This window comes from Erinaceus europaeus, chromosome 10 (genome assembly GCF_950295315.1).
Source record: "Erinaceus europaeus chromosome 10, mEriEur2.1, whole genome shotgun sequence".
In the NCBI taxonomy this organism is placed as follows: Eukaryota; Metazoa; Chordata; class Mammalia; order Eulipotyphla; family Erinaceidae; genus Erinaceus; species Erinaceus europaeus.
Window position 1 is genome coordinate 79,285,012 of NC_080171.1, and position 21,604 is coordinate 79,306,615.

Genomic DNA, 21,604 nt, shown 5'->3' on the forward strand with positions numbered 1-21,604 from the left:
TCTCTTTGAACCTTGGGGCAATTAAACATGCCCCATCACCCCACCAAATTTCTCTACTTCCAGCTCTGCCAAACCCCAAATACAGACTCTGTGCTGACCTCCCCAAGGACCACCTACTGGTCCCTCCCCCATCTGAATACATGACCTGCCCCCCTCAAGGGTCAGAATTTGGGAGCACCAATGTCACTGCTGTGGCCCCAGCACCAAGGGCTGTCAGAAGCACTGCTCAAGGCCCCTGCTTTAGCCTCTGCCGGTGCAGCTAAGCAAGGCCAAAGTCCCCACCACCAGCGCAGCCCCAGACACACGAGGCCACGATTCTCTGTAGCTTTTACTTGGCTCAAGTTTGAAGCTGGAAGTCTGAGCAGACACGGTGGAGTGGGCTAATGACGGCGGCGGTGCGCCTGCAGGGCTGCAGCAGTGCGGCCTTGACTCGGGCGGGACATGATGGGGCGCCGGGGACAGCGCCCTCCCTGGCGGAGGGCGTCCGGGGCGGGGCGGGGCGGCGCTGCAGTCCGTGCTCAGCCGGCCCCCGCCGGCGGCACCTTCTCCGCGCAGGGCGGGCACGGGGCGCGGGGGGCGCGGCTCGACCTCGGTTACCAGACGCGGCAGCGCTCCTGCGGGTGCATGGGGGTGCCCTCGGCGCACTGGAAGGCTTGGGCGAAGGCAGCCAGGTTCTGCAGCGAGCCCAGCACCCTGCAGGGCGGGTAGCCTGAGCTGGGGCTCTGAGGGCGGACGGGGGCGGGGCGGGAGATCACTTGCCTGTACTTCAGGGGGCTGTGCACGTCAGTCTTGATGGACTGGATGGCGAACTCAGGCCGATAGGACCCGCACCACACCTGTGGGCGCACAGGGGCGTGGCTGCGAGGCCCGGATGAGGAGGGAGAGGAGGGGGGCGGGACGCCTAGGATGGAGTAGGGGGCGGAGTGTCCCTTGGGAGATGGGCGTAGCCTCATCTTCTTTGCAGAGGCTCCACCCCTTCTAGGAGGGACCACCCCCAACTGTGAGATCCATCCTAGCACAAGCCCCTGAAGTCTTGCGGGACAGGGGCGTGTCCAGTACTTTCCAAGAGCGACCACGGAGGCCAGTCTACGAAGATGGGTTTAGCCAGCGGCTTTCCACTGGGGGAGGGGGTGGGGAATGGGGGATGGCCTTGGACCTGGGCATAGTTGATGAAGAACATCTGGTCGTAGGTAAGCCGCAAGCCGGGCAGCTGCTGGTCCTTGCCACCGTCCTCCGCCCACTTCCGGTAGGCCTAGGGGCAGGGACACTGCTGGGCTGCCACCCTTTTAGGGACGCGCCACCCAGACTAGGACCTGGGTCCAGAGGCCCCTGCGACTAAAGACCTTTTAAGCTCCACCTGGGGTCTTCCCCCTTTAATTACTGTGTGGCCCCATGCTGGGGGAGGGGGACTGCCCTGGTGGCAGGCCACTCAGCCCCCACCTGGAAGGGGTTCTTTGGATGTCCCGTATCTGGGGCCACACAGGCACGGTGCCAGTCACAGGAGGCAGGCAGTGGTCTCCTGGGAGCAGAGCCCTCTGCCAAATCAGGGTGCAATGTGGGCAGAGCCCTGATGCCCACCCACCCTTAAAGCTGTCCAGGAGTAGGTGGAGAAGGGCCCGGGCCAACCTCACTTGGTCATAGTGGTCCAGTGGCTCTCTTCTGCCACCCTTTTCGGGACCCTGTGGGGACCCACCTTGTAGGCCTGCCGCACCCCTCCATTGTCTGCAATGTTCTCCCCAAGCGTGCTGAACCCGTTCACCTGTGCACGGGAGCCAGGATGGGGGGAGGCCCAGACCAGCCCTCTTCCCCTCACACCCCCCCTCCCCGGGTAGGGCAGGGTAGGGCTGGGGTACCCTGTTGAGGCTCACATTCTGCTGGTCGGCCAGGTCCCAGGAGTAGTTCCCATACTGGTGGACCATGCACTCTGACTGCTTTCGGAAGTGGTGTGCCGAGAAGTTGCTCCACCAGTCCAGCATATTGCCATCCTTGTCAAAGTTCCGGCCTGAGAGAGGGCGGAGGCCAGCTGCTCATGAGCTGCCCACTTGGTCTAGGCCCTCCCACACACACACACTCCCTGAACCCTCCAAGCTTCAGGCTGTGAGCAGAGAACCCTGAGGGCTCTGTTTGCTCTAGGTGGGTAGCATGGGACCAGGGGTGCAATGTCCCTACAGGGAAGGCACTGTTAATGGGGTGGAGATGGGGTTGGGGCTCTGGAGCCCTCTCCTCCGACCCTAAGGAGGTATCACTACAGCCTTGGTGTCCCTTCCTGGAGGACTAACTGGGTCCCAGTTCCCTCTGCATTGTGTATGTGTGTGTGTGTGTGTGTGTAAGAGAGAGAGAGAGTGTGTGTGGGGGGGATTTGAGGCACTGGCCCTAGGCAGCCCCCCTACCATTGTCATCAAAGCCGTGGGTGATCTCGTGCCCGATTACCATCCCGATTCCCCCAAAGTTCAAGGCTTGTGGTTGCTCTTTGCTGAAAAAGGGAGGCTGGAGGATCCCAGCGGGGAACACTGTCAGGCAGGAAGGGGCAGAAAACAAAGTTCAGTTTGGTGCCAGGACCCCCAGGAACCACCCCAAAGGTAGAGGGTGATGGTATATATGCCCCATGTCACAGATGAAGAAACTTGAAGCTGGGGGTAGGATTCCTTTCCATGATTCTCTGCTGCTTTCAAAGGGAGTGTTTGCTGCCTCCCTCTTGAAAACCCTCCTGACAGCCTATGGACACAAGGTACCCTAGGAAGAAGGGGGTGATCCGGGGACAGTGGAGGGCCATGGTAAACATACCAATCTGGTTTCGGTTTGGGGAGTAGAAGGCGTTAACCACAGCAGCTCCGATGATCCAGCTGGGGTACATGAGCTGTCAACAGGAGTCTGTCCCTTGCCCTCTCTCACCCCCTCCCTGGCAGACAGGAGCCTGCCCTGAGGGGGTAGAGGCAGGGCCTGGCCAGTTTCAGGTTGGGCTACCTCATCCCCCAGGCCTAGCTACCAGCCTGCTTCCCCCAGGGCAGCCCCACTCACAGGTTCTGGTCCACCTTCTCCCGAAGCTTCTTGAGGCTCCTCTGGGCACCAGCCTTAAGGTTCTGCAGGCCGTTTTCAAAGTACAGGTCTTCCGAGAAGTTCAGCTATGGGGAGGAACTGTCACTGCCAGGCCTGTGGGCAGGGGAGGTCAAGGGTGCAGCCAGTAGGGGGACTAGAGGGCCCCTGTCTTTTGCACCTCAGTTTCACCATCCCTTATACCAGTGCCTGTTGGGGTGGCTGAGTTAGCAGACCCTGCTCCAGGTAACTGAAGCCCAGGGGTCAGGAGAGGGGACAGGTTGGCGAAGGGATGAGAGGGACTGGGGCGGGGGAGAGTTGCGCACAGTGGAGTACTCCTCATCCAGCTGTTGATTCCCCTCCTCCAGGATGTAGTCAGGGTATCCAATCTGCTCCCGGATGCTCAGAGCCTGACAAGGAGCAGAGGGCTGGTCCATGTCTGTCCCAGGTGAGCACCCCAGTTGTGACTCCCTTCCCTGCCCCATGTGGGTAAGTGACTAAGGGACTTGGCCCTGTTCCTGGCCCACAGCCTTTCCAGAAGCTCTTGGTTTTCCTCTCTAGAGGAAGAAAAACCCCAATGCTGCCCCTTCAGGTTAGAGAGTCCTGCCCCAGCAGCCCCCAGCCTGGCCACCTTCTCCTGTGCCTTCTTTTTAGACTCCTGGTCCATCCAGCCCAGCTCATCCAGAGTCTCCACGAATACCTTGCGCACAGTGTTGATGAGGTTCTTCACCTGTAAGTCACAATCCTTGTCCTCAGGGGCCCTGCCAGGGTGTAGCATGGAGGTGGAGACTGCAGTCACCCTGAGGACCCTTCCCAGGTGACCTGCTGGGCCAAGATGGGGGCAGATGGCCAGAGGAGGCCTGGGCAAGGGAGACCTCCTGGCATGGCCCCTGGGATGGGGTGTGGGACACAGTCCCCCCCCCCCACCAGTGAGCACATGTGTTGGGGGACTAAGCGGGGTCCCTCTCCAGGAATGGGGGCACAGTGCAGGGGGCTGCTCCTCCCCTAAACCCCAGGAGCCCCTAGTACCCACCAAGTTTTTGCTCTCTCCAGAAAAGGCCTCCTTGACATACAGGGAGCCCACGGCACTCTCCATGTTGCTGTTGACATAGCTGACGCACTCGCGCCAACGCACCTCCTCCACTGTGGTGCCATACAGCGCCTGCAGAGAGTCCGCTCCTGCTCACTCACTCTCAGTCATTCAGTCCACTGACTCATTCATTCATTCAGTCATTTACCCATAGTTCATTCATTCACTCACTCATTTATTCAGTAGTCCACTCACTCATGCATTCATTTATTCAGTAGTTCAGACTTACCTACTCATTTTCTCATTTATTTAGTTTACTGAATTCATTCATTCATTCACTCATTTATACAGTTATCCATGTACTCACTCAATTATTCAGTAGTTCAGTCACTGACTCACTCAATCAATCCAAAATTCACTCATTCACTCATTTCTTCTGCAGTCCATTCACTCACCCATTCATTCCACTGCATTTACTGACATCTGCTTCCCATAGCTTAGTGGGGCACAGGGTAACCTCAGAGACTTGCCCTTGAACACTGTCCATGGGTGTAGTTTTCAGAGGAACTCAGGCTGGGAGTTGGGCCTTTACCCCTGGGTGGTGGTGGGGGGGGGGTCCTATAAGCCAGGCCCCTCCTGGACCCCTGTCCTAACTGGCTGCCCATAGTTTCATTTTCAAGGACTCCAGTAGCCCATGCGACTCCAGACCCAGCAGCCCACTTGACTCCAGACTGCCTCAAGGCCCCTGCCCTGTCTTCATGCCTTGAGGTCCCAGCCTTGCTCCATAGGGAGGCTCTCTTCACCTTCCACCCCACCCTCTAGTGTGGCTTGCTCCACTCATAGCTCATGTGTGACTTGCCCAGGGTGGGTGGCAGAGTGAGTGAGGGGCAGGGCAGGCTCAGGGCAGGAACAAGCTGAATATCTCACCTTGCGGTAGTTGGTACGCGCTTCCTTGAATCGCTGGCTAAGGCTGCTAATGCGATCCAGCACCAGGCGCCAGACCAGGTAGTTCTGCATGGTCCTGGGGCAGGTAGGGTGGAAGATGAAACAGTGAGTGGTCAGTGCCCAGGAAGGAGTCATGGCTAGGGGCCCTGGGCCAGCAGATTCTGCTCTAAACTGGAAATTTAGGCTGGGGCAGAAATCTCCAAGACATCCCTCAGGCATAGTTTGAATGTTGAGATGTTTAGGATCTCTTTTGTAAAGCTCCACTGACTGGGCTGGGGAGAGAGCTATTGTTAAGCACTGGACTGGCAAACCTGAGGCCCTAGGTTCCATCACTGGTACTACTATATGCCCAAGCTGAGAAGTTTTCCTCCACCTCTCTCATAAAAATAGTGGTTTCACTGGCTACTGAAATCACCCTTTTTGTGTCCCTCAGGCCTCAGAGGGCCCCTGCCCTCTGAGGAGGAACTGATGGAGAGTAGGAAGAGGGTTTAACTATGCTGGGGCCTTATTTTACCTGGGGGAAATGTCTTCTATGATGTCTTCAAGATTCTGGAGGTAGGGGATGCCGTAAACCACCACCTCTTCATCTGGCAGCAGCTTGATTTTGACAGAGGCCAGCACAGATTGTATGAAGATGGTCCAGTTAAACCCCTGGAGGAAAAGGGGCAGGGGGGAGCGGGAAAGACAGAGAGGGATACAGTTCCTGGATACCCAGCCTCCGCCAAAGAATATTCAGAAAAAGAGCGAGAGAGAAAGAGAGAGCATGGATTATCAGAATCAGGAAAACAAGTGACATAATTACAGTTGTTATAGATGCTGAAGAGATAGCATACCAGTATGTATGCAGATTTCAGTTTTCTAGGAAATATTCTAGGGAAAACACATCTTACCAATAATGAAGAAACATCATATGCATAGTAAAGGTGATCTTTCGTTCTTTCCTTTATTTATTTTTATTGCCTTTGGGATTATTGTTGGGATTTGGTGTTGGCACTATGAAGTCACTGCTTCTGGTAGCCATTTTTTTCTTTTTCTTTTCTTTTCTTTTTTTTTTTTATTGTATAGGAAAGAGAGAAATGGGGGGGGGAGGGAGAGAGAGAAACACCTGCAGACCTGCTCCACTGCATGAAGCATCCCCTTGTAGGTGGGGAGTGGGGGCCCAAACCTGGGTTCTTGCACGCGGTAATATGTATGCTTAACTGGGTGCTCTGCTGCCTGGTCCCTGTAAATTAGAATGTTTCCACACAGAGATTTCCAAAACTGTATGAATTTTCCAGAGGATACTACCAGACATCTAAGGAAGACATACTGTTACTGTTACTCAGACATTCAAGAGAAAAAAAGAAAACTATTTTCAGCCCAACTCAAGACATTAGCATTTAATATTTATTCTTACCTATATAAAGTGTGCAGTGCTACACAGCTAAATTAGATTTACCTAAGAAATTAATGTTAAGCTTAAGATTTGAAAATCATATGAATATATCCCACTATGATAACTGAATAATGGAGGGAAATCACATGATGATTTCAATTAGATGCAGGGCTGAGGAGATAGCATAATGGTTCTACAAAAGACTCTCATGCCTGAGGTTTCAAGGTCCCAGGTTCAATCCCTAGCACCAACATAAACAGAGCTGAGCACCAGGCACCAGTGCTCTGTTCTCTCTTTCTGTATTTTTCTTGATATTTCTCTCTCATTAAGATAAAATATTTAAAAACTTTCAATAGATGCATTTCAAATAGAATGTCATTTGTCTACTAGTACCAGAACACTTAGCAGGTAAAAAATAAAAGATAAATTCCAGTGGTCTGGGAGGTGGCGCAGTGGATAAAGCATTGGACTCTCAAGCAGGAGGTCCCGAGTTCAATTCCCGACAACAGATATACTAGAGTGATGTCTGGTTTTCTCTTTTCTCCCATCTTTCTCATATATAAATAAAATATAAAAAAGACAAATTCCGTCTGGTGTAAGGATCCCTGTTTGAGCCCTCAGCTCCCCACCTGCAGGGGAGTCACTTCACAAGTGGTGAAGCAGGTCTGCAGGTATCTATCTCTCCCCCTCTCTGTCTTCTTTTCCTCTCTCCATTTCTCTGTCCTATCCAACAATGACAATAACAATAATAATAACTACAACAATAAAAAAACAACAAGGACAACAAAAAGGGAATAAATAAATATTTTTTAAAAGACAAATTCCGGGGGAGTCAGGCTGTAGCACAGCGGATTAAGCGCAGGTGGCGCTAAGCACAAGGACCCGCATAAGGATCCTGGTTCAAGCCCTGGCTCCCCACCTGCAGGGGTGTCGCTTCACAAGCGGTGAAGCAGGTCTGCAGGTGTCTATCTTTCTCTCCCTCTGTCTTCCCCCTCCCCTCTCCATTTCTCTCTGTCCTATCCAACAACAATGACAACAATAATAACTACAACAATAAAACGACAAGGGCAACAAAAGGGAATAAATAAATAAAAATAAATATAAAAAAATATTTTAAAAAAAGACAAATTCCGGGAGTCCGGCGGTAGCACAGTGGGTTAAGCGCACGTGGCACAAAGTGCAAGGACTGGCATAAGGATCCTGATTCGAGCCCCCAGCTCCCCACCTGCAAGAGAGTCGCTTCACAGGCGGTGAAGCAGGTCTGCAGGTGTCTTTCTCTCCCCTCTCTGTCTTCCCCTCCTCTCCCCATTTCTCTCCATCCTATCCAACAATGACGACATCAACAACAGCTACAACAATAAAACAACAAGGGCAACAGAAAGGGAATAAATTAAATAAATAAATATTTTTTAAAAACCCTAAAAAAAAGACAATTTCCACAAATTGATAATGGGAATAGATATAACAGGATCAGTAACAACAACAACAAAAACCCAAACAAAAAATCAAAACAAACAAAACCTACCCCATAACATTTGATTTTTTAAAAAGTTTTTAATATTTATTTATTTATTTTCCCTTTTGTTGCCCTTGTTTTTTTTATTGCTGTTGTAGTTATTGTTGTTGTTATTGATGTCGTCTTTGTTAGATAGGACAGAGAGAAATGGAGAGAGGAGGGGAAGACAGAGGGGGAGAGAAAGATAGACACCTGCAGACCTGCTTCACCACTTGTGAAGCTTTCCCCCTGCAGGTGGGGGCCAGGGGCTTGAACCTGGGTCCTTGTGCACTGTAATGTAAGTGTTTAACCAGGTGAGCCATCACCTGGCCCCACATTTGATGTTTAAACATTTTGAGCTTTCTTTCTGAGGCCAGAGGGAAGCTGACACCTGTTATGATGACCTCAGCATCAGAAAATCAAAGGCAGTCAATACAAGTTGAAAGACAAGAAATGAAGCGTGTTCACAAAGAACATGTTCTGTGGGACTGATACCAGTGTGAGTGACATTGCTGTCCTCCTGGCCAGTGTTCTGTGTGTTTGTTTACAAACAAAAGACAAACCAGGGCATGTAAAATGGAAGAATATATCTTGTAAAGAGATTGTTCCTTCTCAAATTGACACTTAGACCCCAAGTCCCCTCTTTCAAAATCTCAGCAGACTTCTCTGTGGAAATAGCTAGCCTTCTCTGAGTTTTCCTTGAAAATGCAAAATGCCAGGAATGAACAAGATGATCTTGAAAAGCAAAGTTCCTTTGAATAAATGTGTCCTCTTTGGATAAATGCCCAAGAGTGGTATTACTAGATCATAAAGCAATTCCATTTTAATTTGTTTAAGGACTTCCAAAGGGCCTATGCCAGTTTGGTTTCCCACCAACAATGTAGAAGAGTTCCATTTTTCTCTTCAACTCCACTAACACCTATCATTTTGTGTTTTGTTGATGTAGGCCATTCTCACAGGTGAGAGATGGAATCTCAGTGTAGTTTTAATTGCATTTATCTAATAAGTGAAGTGGATCATTTTTCATGTCTGTATCTCTTCAAAACTGCCTATTAATTTTGTTGACCCACATTTTTATTGGGTTATTTTTTGTTGTTGAGCAGTATAAGTTCTTTATAGATGTTTGATATCAATTTCTTGTTGGATGTGTGCTGTGCAAATATCTTCTTCTAATTTGTGGGTTGCCTGGTTATCCTTGTGTAGTTTGCTTGTGATGTGTAGAAGCTTCTTAGTTTGATATAGTTCTGTTTATTTACTCTTGTTTTCATTTCCCATGCCCATGGGGTTTAATCTCCAAGTACATCTTTGATGTTAAGATCCTGCAATATTTTGATGATGTTTTCTTCTATATATTTAAGAGTTTCTGCTCTAATATCCAGGTCTTTGACCCATTTTTATCTGATTTTGGTGCATGGTGTTAAGTGATGGTCAGGTTTTACTTATTTATTTATTTATTTTTACCAGAGCACTGCTCAGCCCTGGCTTATAGTGGTGTGGGGGATTGAACCTAGGACTTTGAAGCCACGAGCATGAGAGTCTCTTTGCATAACCATTATGCTATCTAACCTCACCTTAGTTTTACTTTTCTATGTGTGACTCTCCAGTTGTTCCAGTACCACTTGTTGAAGAGAACTTTTTTTTCCCATTGAGTAGTTTTGGCCCCTTTGTCATATATTAAGTGGCTGTATATGTGTGGGCTGATTTCACTGGGACATCTGGGTCTCCATAAGAAGAAACGAAACAGTTCTTACAACTCATGCTGTAGAAGAAGTAACTCAAGCTGGAATATAGACTTCAACAACTGCTGAGTAAGTTAATATTTGTTTCTTTTTTAAAAATGTTTTAATATTTTTATTTTCCCTTTTGTTGCCCTTGTTGTTTTTCATTGTTGTCTTAGTTATTATTGTTGTTGTTATTGATGTCCTCTTTGTTAGATAGGACAGAGAGAAATGGAGAGAGGAGGGGAAGACAGAGGGGTGGAGAGAAAGATAGACACTTGCAGACCTGCTTCACCGCCTGTGAAGCAACTCCCCTGCAGGAGGGAGCCAGGGGCTCGAACTGGGATCCTTACGCAAAAGATTTGTTTCTTAGCATTCTCTCTCTCTTTCATATAGACTGAAAGAAATTGAGTAGTAAGGGGGAGATAGGAAAGGAGAGACAGACAGACACCTGCAGCACTGTTTCACCACTGTTTTTCTTCTTGAAACTTTGTGTAGTATTTTTATCCCATGTTCTTTCTGAGACATTGACTTTTTGCCCCCCCACCCCCACCCCAGGCCATTGCTTAACTTTGGTTTCAGGTGGTGCAGGGGATTAAACCTAGGAACTCAGAACCTCAGGTATGAGAGTCTTTTTGCTTAACCATATGCTATCTATCCTACCCTGAGACATTGACTTTTTTTCATATGCAGTTTTTTAATTGGGGGGAATTAATTGCTCACAGTAAATATAGTTGTTGGTACATGTGTAGAATTTCTAAGTTTTCTGCAAAACACTCTCACCCCCAGCCTTAGGTCCTCCTCTGCCGTCATGCACCAGGACTTGACAGACAGTGGAAAAATGGAGGTAGAGATTGGTCACAGCCAGAATGCCAGTAACATCCAGAAACTGAGGAACAAAGGAACAGATTCTTCTATCCAGAGTTTTATAGGAGCATGTCCCTACCCACACCTTAATTTCATTAAGACCAGTGAAACAGATTTTGGACATCCTCCCCCACTCCTAGTCCTTTACTTTGGTGCAGTACACCAAACCCAGTCCAAGTTCTGCTTTGTGTTTCCCCTTCTGTTCTTATTTCTCAGCTTCTCTCTGTGAATGAGATTATCCCATATTCATCCTTCTCCTTCTTGCTTATCTCACTTAACATGATTCCTTGAAGCTCCATCTAAGATGAGGTAAAGAGGGTGAATACATCATTCTTAATAGCTGAATAGTATGTTACACTGCTTTTATTTATTTATTTGTTTATTTGTCTCCAGGATTATTGCACCATGAATCCACTGCTTCTGGAGGCTTTTTTTTTTTTTTTTTGCTTTGTTGCCCTTATTGTTTGTTGTTGTGGTGGTGGTTATTATTGTTATTGCTGTCATTGTTGTTGGTTAGGACAGAAATTGAGGGGTGGGGGAGAAAAAGATAAACACCTGCAGGCCTGCTTCACCGCTTGTGAGGCGACTCCCCTGTAGGCGGGAAGCTGGGAGCTCAAACCAGAATCCTTACCCCAGTCCTTGCACTTCGCACCACGTGTGCTTAACCTGCTGTGCTACCACCAGATCCCTGTTTCACTGCTTTTGAAGCCTCCCCCAGTAAGTGAGGACTATAGCTTGAACCTGGGTCCTTGCACCACCCAGCCCCTGTTTCTTCCACCAAGGTTATTGCTGGAGGCTGGAGGCACAATTCTATAGCTCCCAGGAGGGAGAGAGGCAAAGAAAAAGAAAGACACCGGCAGCACTGTTCCACTGCTTGTGAAGCTCTCCTCCTGCAGGTGGAGACTGAGAGTTTGAACTCAGACCTTTGTGTGTAGTAACATGTACACTCTTCAGGGTGTGCCACCACCCAGTCCCAGTCAAAGATGTCTTAGTATGACACAGAGAGAATACTGGCCATGAAGAAAAGACAGACCTGCCTTTGATCAGGTGACACAAGACCCTTTGAAGGAAAAAGCACTATTCTGAGGGTAAGTGGATAGAACACATGCAATTGGGTACCCCCTTTTTTGGGGGGGCTCTAATCCACCATGGCAGGACAGGCAGCTGGGACTCACCTTCAGGCTGAACCTGTTCTGGAGCTCCTCCAGGTCCATCCGGTGGTACAGGGTCGTGACATCATGCCTCTCCTCCTGGGGGACGGTGGCCTGCATGGGGTGGGGCAGGGCAAGCAGTTACCCTGGGCTAGGGGCAGGGACCCAGCACCCCACTCCCTGGCCCCCCCCCATAGTGCCTGAGGCAACACTCACATTGGCAAGCTGAGTCTCCAGGTGCAGCACCTGCTTCATGTCCTCACGCACCAGGTAGCTGTTCTCTGGCAGGTTCATGTCAGCCCGTACCATCGATGCCACTGACACCATGAACTGCAGGTAGGCCTCACGTACCTGGGGAAAGGGCAGGGCAGGTGGGCTGGGGTGGGGGCAGTCCCTAGGCATGCTGATAGGCCAAGCCAGGCAGCAGGAACAGCCCTCTCCTCCCCTCCCCCACCATCACAGGTAGAGGCCCTCAGTTATGGCTTTCACCTCTGGACAGGTCAGCACCCTCATCTGTTAGTCCTCTGGGGCCCAATTAGGAGCATGGTCAGGGGCCAGCTTTCCTGGCTAGGTTTGTCTCTGCTCAAGAGGCAGGAACCTGAACATAGGGCTGTGCACCTCTCCTCAGCTCCCCTTAATTGACAGTGTAGGAAGCACCTCCAAACCCCCAGAGTGGGCTTAGGATGTCAACTCAGTCAAGGGGCTCTGGAGGAGGGAGCACAGAGGCCACCACCTCCTCCCATGACAGGCTGGGCTAGTGTCCTCATGCCCTTCTTGGCCAAAGTTTCTGGGTGGCTGCAAGACGTGACCCCTCCCCCAAGAGGTGCCCATGACCTCCCTGGTCAGCTTTCCTTGGGCTCACTGCCCATACTGGTGACAAAGGTGGTGGTTCTGGTCTGCATCCTGGACTTCATAGGGGTTGACCAAGACCAGCTTTGGGGAGCAGGGGCTGTACAGGAGAAGTAAAGCCACTGGGGATGGGAAACAGGTGGGTTTGGGGTGGGGGTGGGATCCAATCTTAGGTGGCATGGTCTCCAACTGCACTCACCCTCTGGTTATTGCCGGCGTTGAAATAATATTCCCGGGTGGGCATGCCCAAGGCAGGCTGGTCTATCTGGAGACAAGAGGATGTGGCCCTGGGCGAGAAGCAGGGACCCCAAAGCCTGGCCCAGCCCCCACACCTATCTCAGGAACTGTAACACACACAGCTTTCAGGCTGTGTGTGTGTGTGTGTGTGTGTGTGTGTGTGTGTGTGTACGCATGCTGAGGCACCTGGGTCCCCTGGGCCTGCTCTGCCAGGGGTATAGGTTCATCCTTGGTCCCCTAACCTCTCAGTGATGGCTGGGGACAGAGGCCTGGGAGCAGGTTCAGTTGGGGACCTCCCTGCAGGATGGGCTCACAGGTGACTGGTGACAGGCCCCCTCAGCCATAGAGGAGGACCCCTTGGTGGTTGGCTCCTTCTAAGTCCCCAGCTATGCAGACGCCCTCCCCCCACCTGCCAGCCCACTGCCAGCGCATACGTAGATGATGTGGCGACTGGAGTTCTGGTCGTCGTTCCAGATGAATAGGTCAATGAGGACTCGCCTGTTAAACTGCCCGTTTAGCATGGCCAGCTGCTGTTCCAGCTCCCACTTGGGGCCTGCAGAGTCAGTGCCAGGCTGCAGGTGGCCCCAGCCCCAACCCTCCCTGCAGGGCACCTCAGCCTCCTCAGCTCAGAGCTCAGAGCTGCCCTTTCTTGGGTGGTGGTGGCCATAGTGTCCCCAGGCATGTGCTCCCCCGAGTGGTCCCTGGATGTTGGACGCTGCCAGCCACTCAAGGCCCCATGTCCTCTCCATGTCAGGAAGACCAGGATGCAGGTGGACACACAGCCAGGGCAAGGGGCTGAGTCCTTCCTAGGGGTCTGGAAGGGACACCCCTCTGCTGGGCTGGAGGGAGAAGCCCCAGGGAAGCCCACACAGGCCCTGGGAGCCCCATCCTTACCCATGGTCTCATTCCACTTGTCCATGGTCACTGGCCAGCCACCCATTGTCTCTATGATGTCCACCAAGGGCTGAGAGCCCCTTTTCTCAATCACACCTGTGGAGGGAGCAGGAGTCATCCATATATGTGACCCCCACTGTTGCCTGTGATCAGATACACTTGAACAGACCCCACCCTCCAGGAGACCCCAGGGAGAAACAGCTGGCCTTGGACCCTGGTGTGGAGGAAGGGACATGGTCCTCTCAAGCAAGAATAACCACAGTAGTGTTCTCAAGCATCCACAGGGGGCTTTTTTAGGGGGACAGGCTGCAAGTACTCCACATGTGTACATCTTCATAATAGGAACAAAGATGTATTGGACCCCACACATACTGATAACTAATTTTTGACAAGGGTGCCTAGACATTTAAATGAAGGAAGGAGAGTCTCCTCAACAAATGGTATTGGGAAAATTGAGTTGAGACGCGCAGACAAATGAAACTGGACCACAGCATATCACCATGCTCAAAAGTCAACTCCAAACACACCAAAGACATGGACATTAGACCAGAAACTATCATACATAGGAGAAAATATTGACATAAAATATTGCTTCAGGAATGCCTCTGAAGTATCAAGTCCAACAGCAAGGAAAACAAAATAAAAACAAACCAATGAGGCTACATCAAATAAAAAAAAATTCTGCATAGCCAAAGGAACCACTATTGAAGCAGAAAGACACCCTATAGAACTTTACATGCTACACAGCATGCAAAAGGGTAGTAACCAAAACAACCACATGAAAAATGGGGAAAGTTGTGAGTCTGGTGGTAGCACAGCAGGTTAAGCACTTGGTGGCGTAAGAATCCCGGTTAGAGGCCCCACCTCCCCACCTGCAGGGGAGTCTCTTCACAAGCGGTGAAGCAGGTCTGCGGATGTCTGTCTTTCTCATCTCCTCTCTGTCTTCCCCATCTCTCTCCATTTCTCTCTGTCTTATCCAACAATGACAACAACAATAATAAGTACAACAATAAAACAAGGGCAACAAAAGGGAATAAATAAATATTTTTTAAAAATGGGGAAAGTCAATGTGGAACAACAATGATAGGGACTGCCCTACTTTGTGCTGAATATGGGCCCCAGATCATATTGATGGGGTTTACAGTTAATGGTATTTACATACTTGCCCCATATTTGGGAGCTATTCTCTTCCCTGATCCAGATTTCTAGCCCTATTTCCAACTCTGACACCGTCTCCTCAGACAATACCTTTAGCCCGCTACAAGTTAGCTGTCGGGCTCAGGTAAAATTAGTAAAGTCATGGGCCCCTTGGAATATACCTAAAATAGACTCCCTAGAATTTTCCAAAATGGAGACCCCCAAATATCATCTACTGTATTCCTACCTTTAATTTCATGAGTATTAAACAATTTGTTCTGCTTTATATCGTAATGCTTTTCAGCCACCAAGTTGCAGATGCTAGTATGACACCAGCCTGACTTCCCTGGGGAGACAACCTCACCAGTGTGTCCTGGAACCCCACCTCTCCAGAGCCCTGCCCCAGTAGGGAAAGGTAGAAACAGGCTGGGGGTATGGATGGACCTGTCAATGCTCATGTCCAGCAGAGAAGCAATTACAGAAGCTGGACCTTCCACCTTCTATAACTCATCTTGATCCTGGGTCCATGCTCCCACAGGGATAAAAAGACTAGGAAGCTTCCAGTGGAGGAGATGGGATACATAACTCTGGTGGTGGGAATTGTGTGGAATTGTACCCCTCTTATCCTATGGTCTTGATCACTATTAAACTAATTAAAAGAAAGAAAGAAAGGAAGGAAAAGTGGGGAGAGGACATGGACAGAATGTTCACCAAAGAGGATATTCAGATGAATGACATAAGAAAAAGAAAGAAACCAACCAATCACTGATTATCTGAAAACTACAAATAAAGATAATATTGAGATGGTGGAGGTAGATAGCATAATGGTAGATAGCAAAGTGACTCTCATGCCTGAGGCTCCAAGTTCCAGGTTCAATCCCCTACATCACCATAAGCCTGAGCTGACCAGTGTTCTGGTAAAAAAAAAAAAAAAAAAGACAATAGTGAGACACCACTTTACACCAGTGAGAATGCCATGCATGAGAAAGGACAGAAACAAGTGCTGTTGATGTGGGAGAAAGGAGCCCTGCCATATTGTTAATAGGAATGCACACGTGTCCAATCCCTATGGAGAAGTCTGGAGTTTCCTTAGAACATTAGAAATGGGCCTACCCTGTGACTTGGCAATCCTTCTTTTAGGAATCAATAAAAAAATCAAGCAGGGGCTGGGTGGTGGCGTACCTGGTTGAGCGCATGTATTACAATGCGCAAGGACCCAGGTTCAAGCCCCCGGTCCCCACCTGCAGGGGGAAAGCTTTGCGAGTGGTGAAGCAGGGCTGCAGGTGTCTGTCTTTCTTCCTTTCTATCACCCCCTTACCTCTTAATTTCTGGCTGTCTCTATCCAATAAAGATAAAAAAAGACATTTATAAAAAACAAACAAACAAGCAAACCTATCCAAAGAGATGTATGTATTCATATGTTCATCGCAGCACTATTTGGAATAGCTCAAACATGGAAGGCACCCAGATGCCCAATGACAGATGAGTGGCTAAGAAAATTTTGGTATATATACACAGTGGAATACTATTAGGCAATGAAAAAACATAATCCCCTCCTTTGCCTCATTTTGGATGGAACTTGAAAAGAATCATGTTATGTGACATCAGAAGGAAAAAAATGGATATACGGTGATTTCACATATATAGGTGGAACTTAAAAAAACAAGAAAGGCTAAACGGGGAGGGTTGTTGAACTAGCTGTGGTCTGTTGCAGCAAGGCCAAGGACATGAGGATCAGGGGCTGAGCTGTCACTAGGACGCCCACTCACTCTGGTTCATGCAGGAGCGATAGAGCATCTTGGCCTTCTGCACTGCGGGCCTGTCGGTGCTGGTGGAGTTCTCCAGCACGCCTGCAGGCAGAGGAAGCAGTGATGCTGGAAGCCGGATGGCACAGGTTGGGGGTAGAGGGCCTGGATGAGGGCGTTCCCACCTTTCAGGACCACTTCCAGCTCATCGCGCAGGATGTCGAAGACGCTATAGCGGGAGTTGGACTCCGGGATGATGTGGCGTCGCAGCCAACCCCCACAAGCATACTGGTAGAAGTCCTCGCATGGCTCCTTGGAAGGGTCCATGTTCTGGAGCATCCTGGCAGCTGCGGATCCGGGCGGGGTGGGGTGGAGAATGGGACCAGAGCCCCGTGGGGGAGATCCAGTGGACTCAAGTCAGACCTGCATCCTCAGTTCTGTGCCCTTGGCAGACTCCATCACCTTCTCTGAGCCCCCAAAAGGCCAGGGGTTCAAGTTCCACTTATCAGCCACAGGACCCTGAGACCTCATTTCCTCTTCTGTAAAATTGGGGTGCCAGCAGTCCAAGGGGACCAAGGCCATGGCGGACTCGTGTCCACTCCCTGTGAGTGAATCTTTCCCACGTCTCTGTTCCATGACCCCACCCCATCATACCCCACATTGTGTCCTGGGGAAGGAGTGCTCTTATAACCCTCTACCCTCCACAGGGGTATGATTTTTGCTGGAGGAGCTGACTTTGTCCAGGCACCAATAAGGTCCTGATTGCTCCTGCTGAGGTGGTCAAGCTCTGCTCAGAACTCCCTCCCACCCCGCGGGCAGAAACAGCACATTTCTGGAATCTCCGTTATGTTGTCTGTGGAGGAACGTGGTACCCAATGTTAAGATATTTCGGGGAGACTTGATTGAGCTGGCGCGACTTTCTGCAAAGCAGGAAGGAACCCTGGGTTCTGCTGTGAGCACCGGGACCCCAAAAGGCACGCGGTGTGTGTGTGTGGGGGGGGGTCGGGGGCGGGAATCTCAGAGGGACCAAGGGGTGGGGATGAAAAGCCAGAGCAGAACCCATCCACCAGTCCCGTGGCTACCCCCACGGGCAGGGCCTGTACCCCCACCACTAGGAACCCCCCTCCCCCGCCCCAGCTGCATATGGCTGGGGGGCCGCTTACCTGCCAGCACGCACCCGGGGGAGATGCAGATTTCATCCACTTCAGATTCATTGATGGCTGTGGGCAAGAACAAGTGTGAGTCCTCAGAGAAGCGGTGGTCGGGGGAGGTATAGGCTCAGTGCTGGGTGTGCTAGATGGGCGGGTCTCGGAGGTGGGCGTGGCCATGTGGACCAGGCGGGCGGAGCTTGACGGTGGAACAGCTAGGTGTACCCGGCCGGCAAACTCCGGCCCGGTGTACATGGGGGTGGGGCTGTATGGGTGGGGTGGGCAGTGTGGGGTGCTGAGAGGCTGTGCTAGGCTGTTAGGGAGGGGCGGGGCCAGGTGAATTGAATCTTTTGGGGACGGGTCTGGGTCTCAAAACCACCCACAGTCGGGAGGGTTGTGCAGCCTTGATCCCTGAAACGCGGGTTGGAGGGCAGTGCAGGCGTCCAGCCTCCCGCCCTAAGGTCCAGCCAGGGGCATTAAGAGAGAAGAGCCTTATTCTTGCAGTGCTCTGGGGCCTCTGATCCTTCTGCCTCCGTTGCCCCAACCCTGAGCCTGAGATGCTGTCCTGATCTTCAGTCTGTCTGTCCTGCCAGCTTCCACCGTGGGCGGCAGCGCTCGCAGCCAGCCTACCCAGCACAACCCATTTTGTACCCACCAGCTGGAGGTGTAATCCGGACAGTTCCGGGTACTTATGGCTGTGTCCTCTGCTCCTTCCCTCTGTCCTCTTTTCTGTCCCTGCCACTGTCCCCCGTTCCCATGTTGGGGCCCCCGTCCTCCTGCTGTTCCCCTTGGCCAGAGCTACCTCGGGATTCTCGTTTTACAACGGTCCTCTTTTCCTCTGAGAAGCAAAGCCGGCTAGAGAAGAGTGGCCACTGCCTCCCTAGGGAGAGACACACACACACACTCAGCCAGGTCTCCAGGCCCTGCCCAGGTGCGGGGGGTGGGGGATGGGGTGGGGGGAGTGGGGGATGGGGCTGCTGGGACTGGCACTGGGCTTCAGGGCCCCAGGCCTTGCTGTGAGGGCCAGCCAGCCTCAGGAAGTCAGCTCTGGGTGGGAGGGCCTGGGGGAATCCTTTCTCTCTGATTTCCTCAGCATCTGGGATAGCTGAGTAGCTGCGGGAGAACAGTGTCCTATGCATTGGGTTAGTAGACCCCCTCCTTCACTGCTGACCTTGCAAAGCTACTTCTTTGCCCCCATCCACTACATGGGAATGCTTCCTGGTGTGTGTGTGTGTGGGGGGGGGGGGGGAGGCTGTCAACTGTGCCTGGGGGGTGGGGCTTAGGGGGCAAGATGGACAAGTGTGTGTGTGGGAGGGAAATCTGGGAGGCTCAGATGCAGAGTGAGGGCATGGCATGCCTGGCCACCCTTACCCCCACCCTGGCTTTGGCTGAGTCTCCCTGACTTGCCGAGGAGGTACACAGAGGCCTGAGGGTGGGAATGGGGCAGGGTCACCCAGTCAGGAGTCTGACCTGGGAGTCAGGCAGTCTGCAAAGTGAGCATGGGTTCTCCTCCCCCAGATGTTGGAGGCTCCCTGGCCCCCCCAGATAGTAGAAGGAAGCAGGTGACCTGGGTGGAGGAAGAGCTCCTTCACCTGCTGGTGCTGCTCTTCTGTCCCTCATTTGTCCACCAATCAACCTGAGTTTGTGGTTAGCATGAGCTGCCTAGTGGGGGCACTGGGAATTCAAAGGTGAGCAGGTTGTGGATCCTGCTCTCAGACACCACCACCCCCAGTTCAGTGGGAATGGGACCAAAGGATTGCCTGCACCATACACCATACTAGACAACTTTTTTTTTTTTTTTTGCCTCCAGGTTTATCGTAGGTGCTCAGTGCCTGCACTGTGAATCTACTGCTCTTGCAGCCATTTTTTTCATTTTTTTGAATAGGACAGAGAGGAATTGAGAGGGGGAGGGGAAGATAGAAAGGGAGAGAGAGGGCATTGGGTGGTAGCACAGCGGGTTAAGCACAGGTGGCACAAAGCTCAAGGACCGGCATAAGGATCCCAGTTTGAGCCCCTGGCTGCCCATCTGCAGGGGAGTCACTTCACAGGTGGAGAAGCAGGTCTGCAGGTGTTTTTCTCTTCCCCTTTCTGTCTTCTCCTCCTTTCCTCATTTCTCTCTGTCCTATCCAACGACGACAACATCAATAACAACAATAATAAATACAACAATAAAACAACCAGGGCAACAAAAGGGGATGAATAAATAAATACTAGAAAGAGAGAGAGAGAGAGACCTGCAGACCTGCAGACCTGTGTCACTGCTTGTGAAATGACTCCCCTGCAGGTGAGGGAGCCAGGGGCTCAAATCATGATCCTTGTATGAGTCCTTGTGCTTCATACTATGTGCACTTAACCCAGTGCACTATGGTCCACCCCCTCTAAACAACTGTTTGAATACAGGCCTAAGCTTCAGAGAGAAAAGGTCAATGTAGTGATGGGGGGGTGGGGTGAATTGCAGCTCAAAGTTGGCACTGAGTTCCCAGTGCTCTTGGCTGTGTTCCAAGCTCCTAGCTCTGAGACTCAGACAAGAGATGAGACCTAAGACTTCTAGGGTCACGTTCTGCAAAAGAATGGACTAGAGGGATATCTGCTCTCCTGCCAAAGAAAGCACAGAGAAGAGAGAGATCCCTTCTTCTGAGTAGGATGCAGCCAGCCCACGCAGACCAGGTGACCAGCAAAACAAGACATGCTGGCGGGGGGGGGGGGGGGGGCATCAGTATGAATGCTTCCAGAACCCTGCCAGAGTGCAGGGGCTTAGAGAACTAAACTGCAGAAAAGGATGCACCCTTTCCAGGAGAGCTCTCTCTGCAGGCCAGGGTGTGAGGAGGGCAGCACTCTTTGCTAGTTAGGGACAAAGCCCATCCCCTACACACACACCCCCAATGCTCTGTGTGTGTAGCCCACCACAGGAACCTCTGCTCCATACCTCTATACCTGAGAACAGCAGTACCTGAAAGACAGAAGCATGAGGTCCTGAGTTTGATACCTGGCATTGCATGGTTCTTTCCCTCTTTTTCTTTCTCATTAATAAATGGGCAAATCTTAAAAAAAAAAAAAATTGGGAGTCTACGGTAGCGCAGCAGGTTAAGCACAGGTAGCTACGCAAAGTGCAAGGACCAGTGTAAGGATCCTGGTTCCAGCCCCCATCTCCCCACCTTCAGGGGAGTCACTTCACAAGCTGTGAAGCAGGTCTGCAGGTGTCTTTCTCTCCCCCTCTCTGTCTTCCCTGCCTCTCTCCATTTCTCTCTGTCCTATCAAACAACAATGACATCAATAGCTACAACAATAAAATAACCAGGGCAACAAAAGGGAATAAATATTTTTTAAAAAAGCAACCAAAGGCATCTAAAGAAGAGTATATTAGTGACCAGATGCCAGAATGATCAGATAGGTCTTTAGAATGATAGTGATGAGGGTGGTGGTGGTGGTGGCACACCTGGTTAAATGCACACATTACAGTGCATAAGGACCCAGGTTCAATCCCCTAGTCCCCATCTGCAGGGGGATAGCCTCTGAGTGATGAAGTAGGACTGAAGGTATCTCTGTCTCTTTCCCTCTCTATCGCTCCCTCCTTTCTTAATTTCTCTATCCAATAAAAAAGACAAAAAATGATAGTGACAAAAGATTTTATACATATGTAGGTATATAGTAAATGTCACTAAGTGAATATATATATCTTGGTGGAAATGCAATACAAGATGTGAAGAATTCATTCTGGACTTTTAACAGAACACTAAATATTCACATTACACATAAGAAAAGTGAAAGGAGTCGGGCAGTAGCTCAGTGGGTTAAGCGCAAAGCACAAGAACCCGTGTAAGGATCCCGGTTTGAGCCCCTGGCTCCCCACCTGCAGGGGAGTTGCTTCATAGGCGATGAAGCAGGTCTGCAGGTGTCTATCTTTCTCTCCCGCTCTGTCTTCCCCTCCTCTCTCCATTTCTCTCTGTCCTATCCAAGAATGATGACACCAATAACAACAA

At 50.7% G+C, this 21,604-nt stretch overlaps 1 protein-coding gene and 1 long non-coding RNA gene across 4 annotated transcripts in view; one reads left to right on the top strand and one right to left on the bottom strand.

Annotated features, from left to right (window-relative positions):
- Nucleotides 1-310: 310 nt before the first annotated feature.
- Nucleotides 311-21,604, bottom strand: part of MMEL1 (membrane metalloendopeptidase like 1) — a 36,279-nt gene continuing 14,985 nt past the window's right edge. For 2 of the 3 annotated variants that reach the window (XM_060199909.1, XM_007529506.3), the window contains 22 exons: nt 18,427-18,504; nt 17,640-17,696; nt 16,662-16,823; nt 16,501-16,581; nt 13,595-13,690; nt 13,135-13,253; nt 12,663-12,728; nt 11,831-11,965; nt 11,639-11,728; nt 5,523-5,659; nt 4,991-5,084; nt 4,067-4,195; nt 3,665-3,763; nt 3,360-3,443; nt 3,019-3,122; nt 2,785-2,843; nt 2,391-2,510; nt 1,869-2,002; nt 1,694-1,759; nt 1,157-1,252; nt 760-836; nt 311-693 (listed from right to left, as the gene is read on the bottom strand). In XM_060199909.1, the coding sequence (XP_060055892.1) occupies nt 594-693; nt 760-836; nt 1,157-1,252; nt 1,694-1,759; nt 1,869-2,002; nt 2,391-2,510; nt 2,785-2,843; nt 3,019-3,122; nt 3,360-3,443; nt 3,665-3,763; nt 4,067-4,195; nt 4,991-5,084; nt 5,523-5,659; nt 11,639-11,728; nt 11,831-11,965; nt 12,663-12,728; nt 13,135-13,253; nt 13,595-13,690; nt 16,501-16,581; nt 16,662-16,823; nt 17,640-17,696; nt 18,427-18,504 (2,183 nt within the window). In that variant the 3' untranslated portion in view covers nt 311-593. The remainder of the gene's footprint in view (nt 694-759; nt 837-1,156; nt 1,253-1,693; nt 1,760-1,868; nt 2,003-2,390; nt 2,511-2,784; nt 2,844-3,018; nt 3,123-3,359; nt 3,444-3,664; nt 3,764-4,066; nt 4,196-4,990; nt 5,085-5,522; nt 5,660-11,638; nt 11,729-11,830; nt 11,966-12,662; nt 12,729-13,134; nt 13,254-13,594; nt 13,691-16,500; nt 16,582-16,661; nt 16,824-17,639; nt 17,697-18,426; nt 18,505-21,604) is intronic. The other variant, XM_060199910.1, reaches the window with a different exon arrangement.
- On the top strand, nt 3,401-9,866 carry LOC132540900 (uncharacterized). Its single transcript, XR_009552067.1, has 3 exons — nt 3,401-3,481; nt 3,688-3,765; nt 9,532-9,866. It is a non-coding gene; the product is annotated as an uncharacterized LOC132540900 (long non-coding RNA).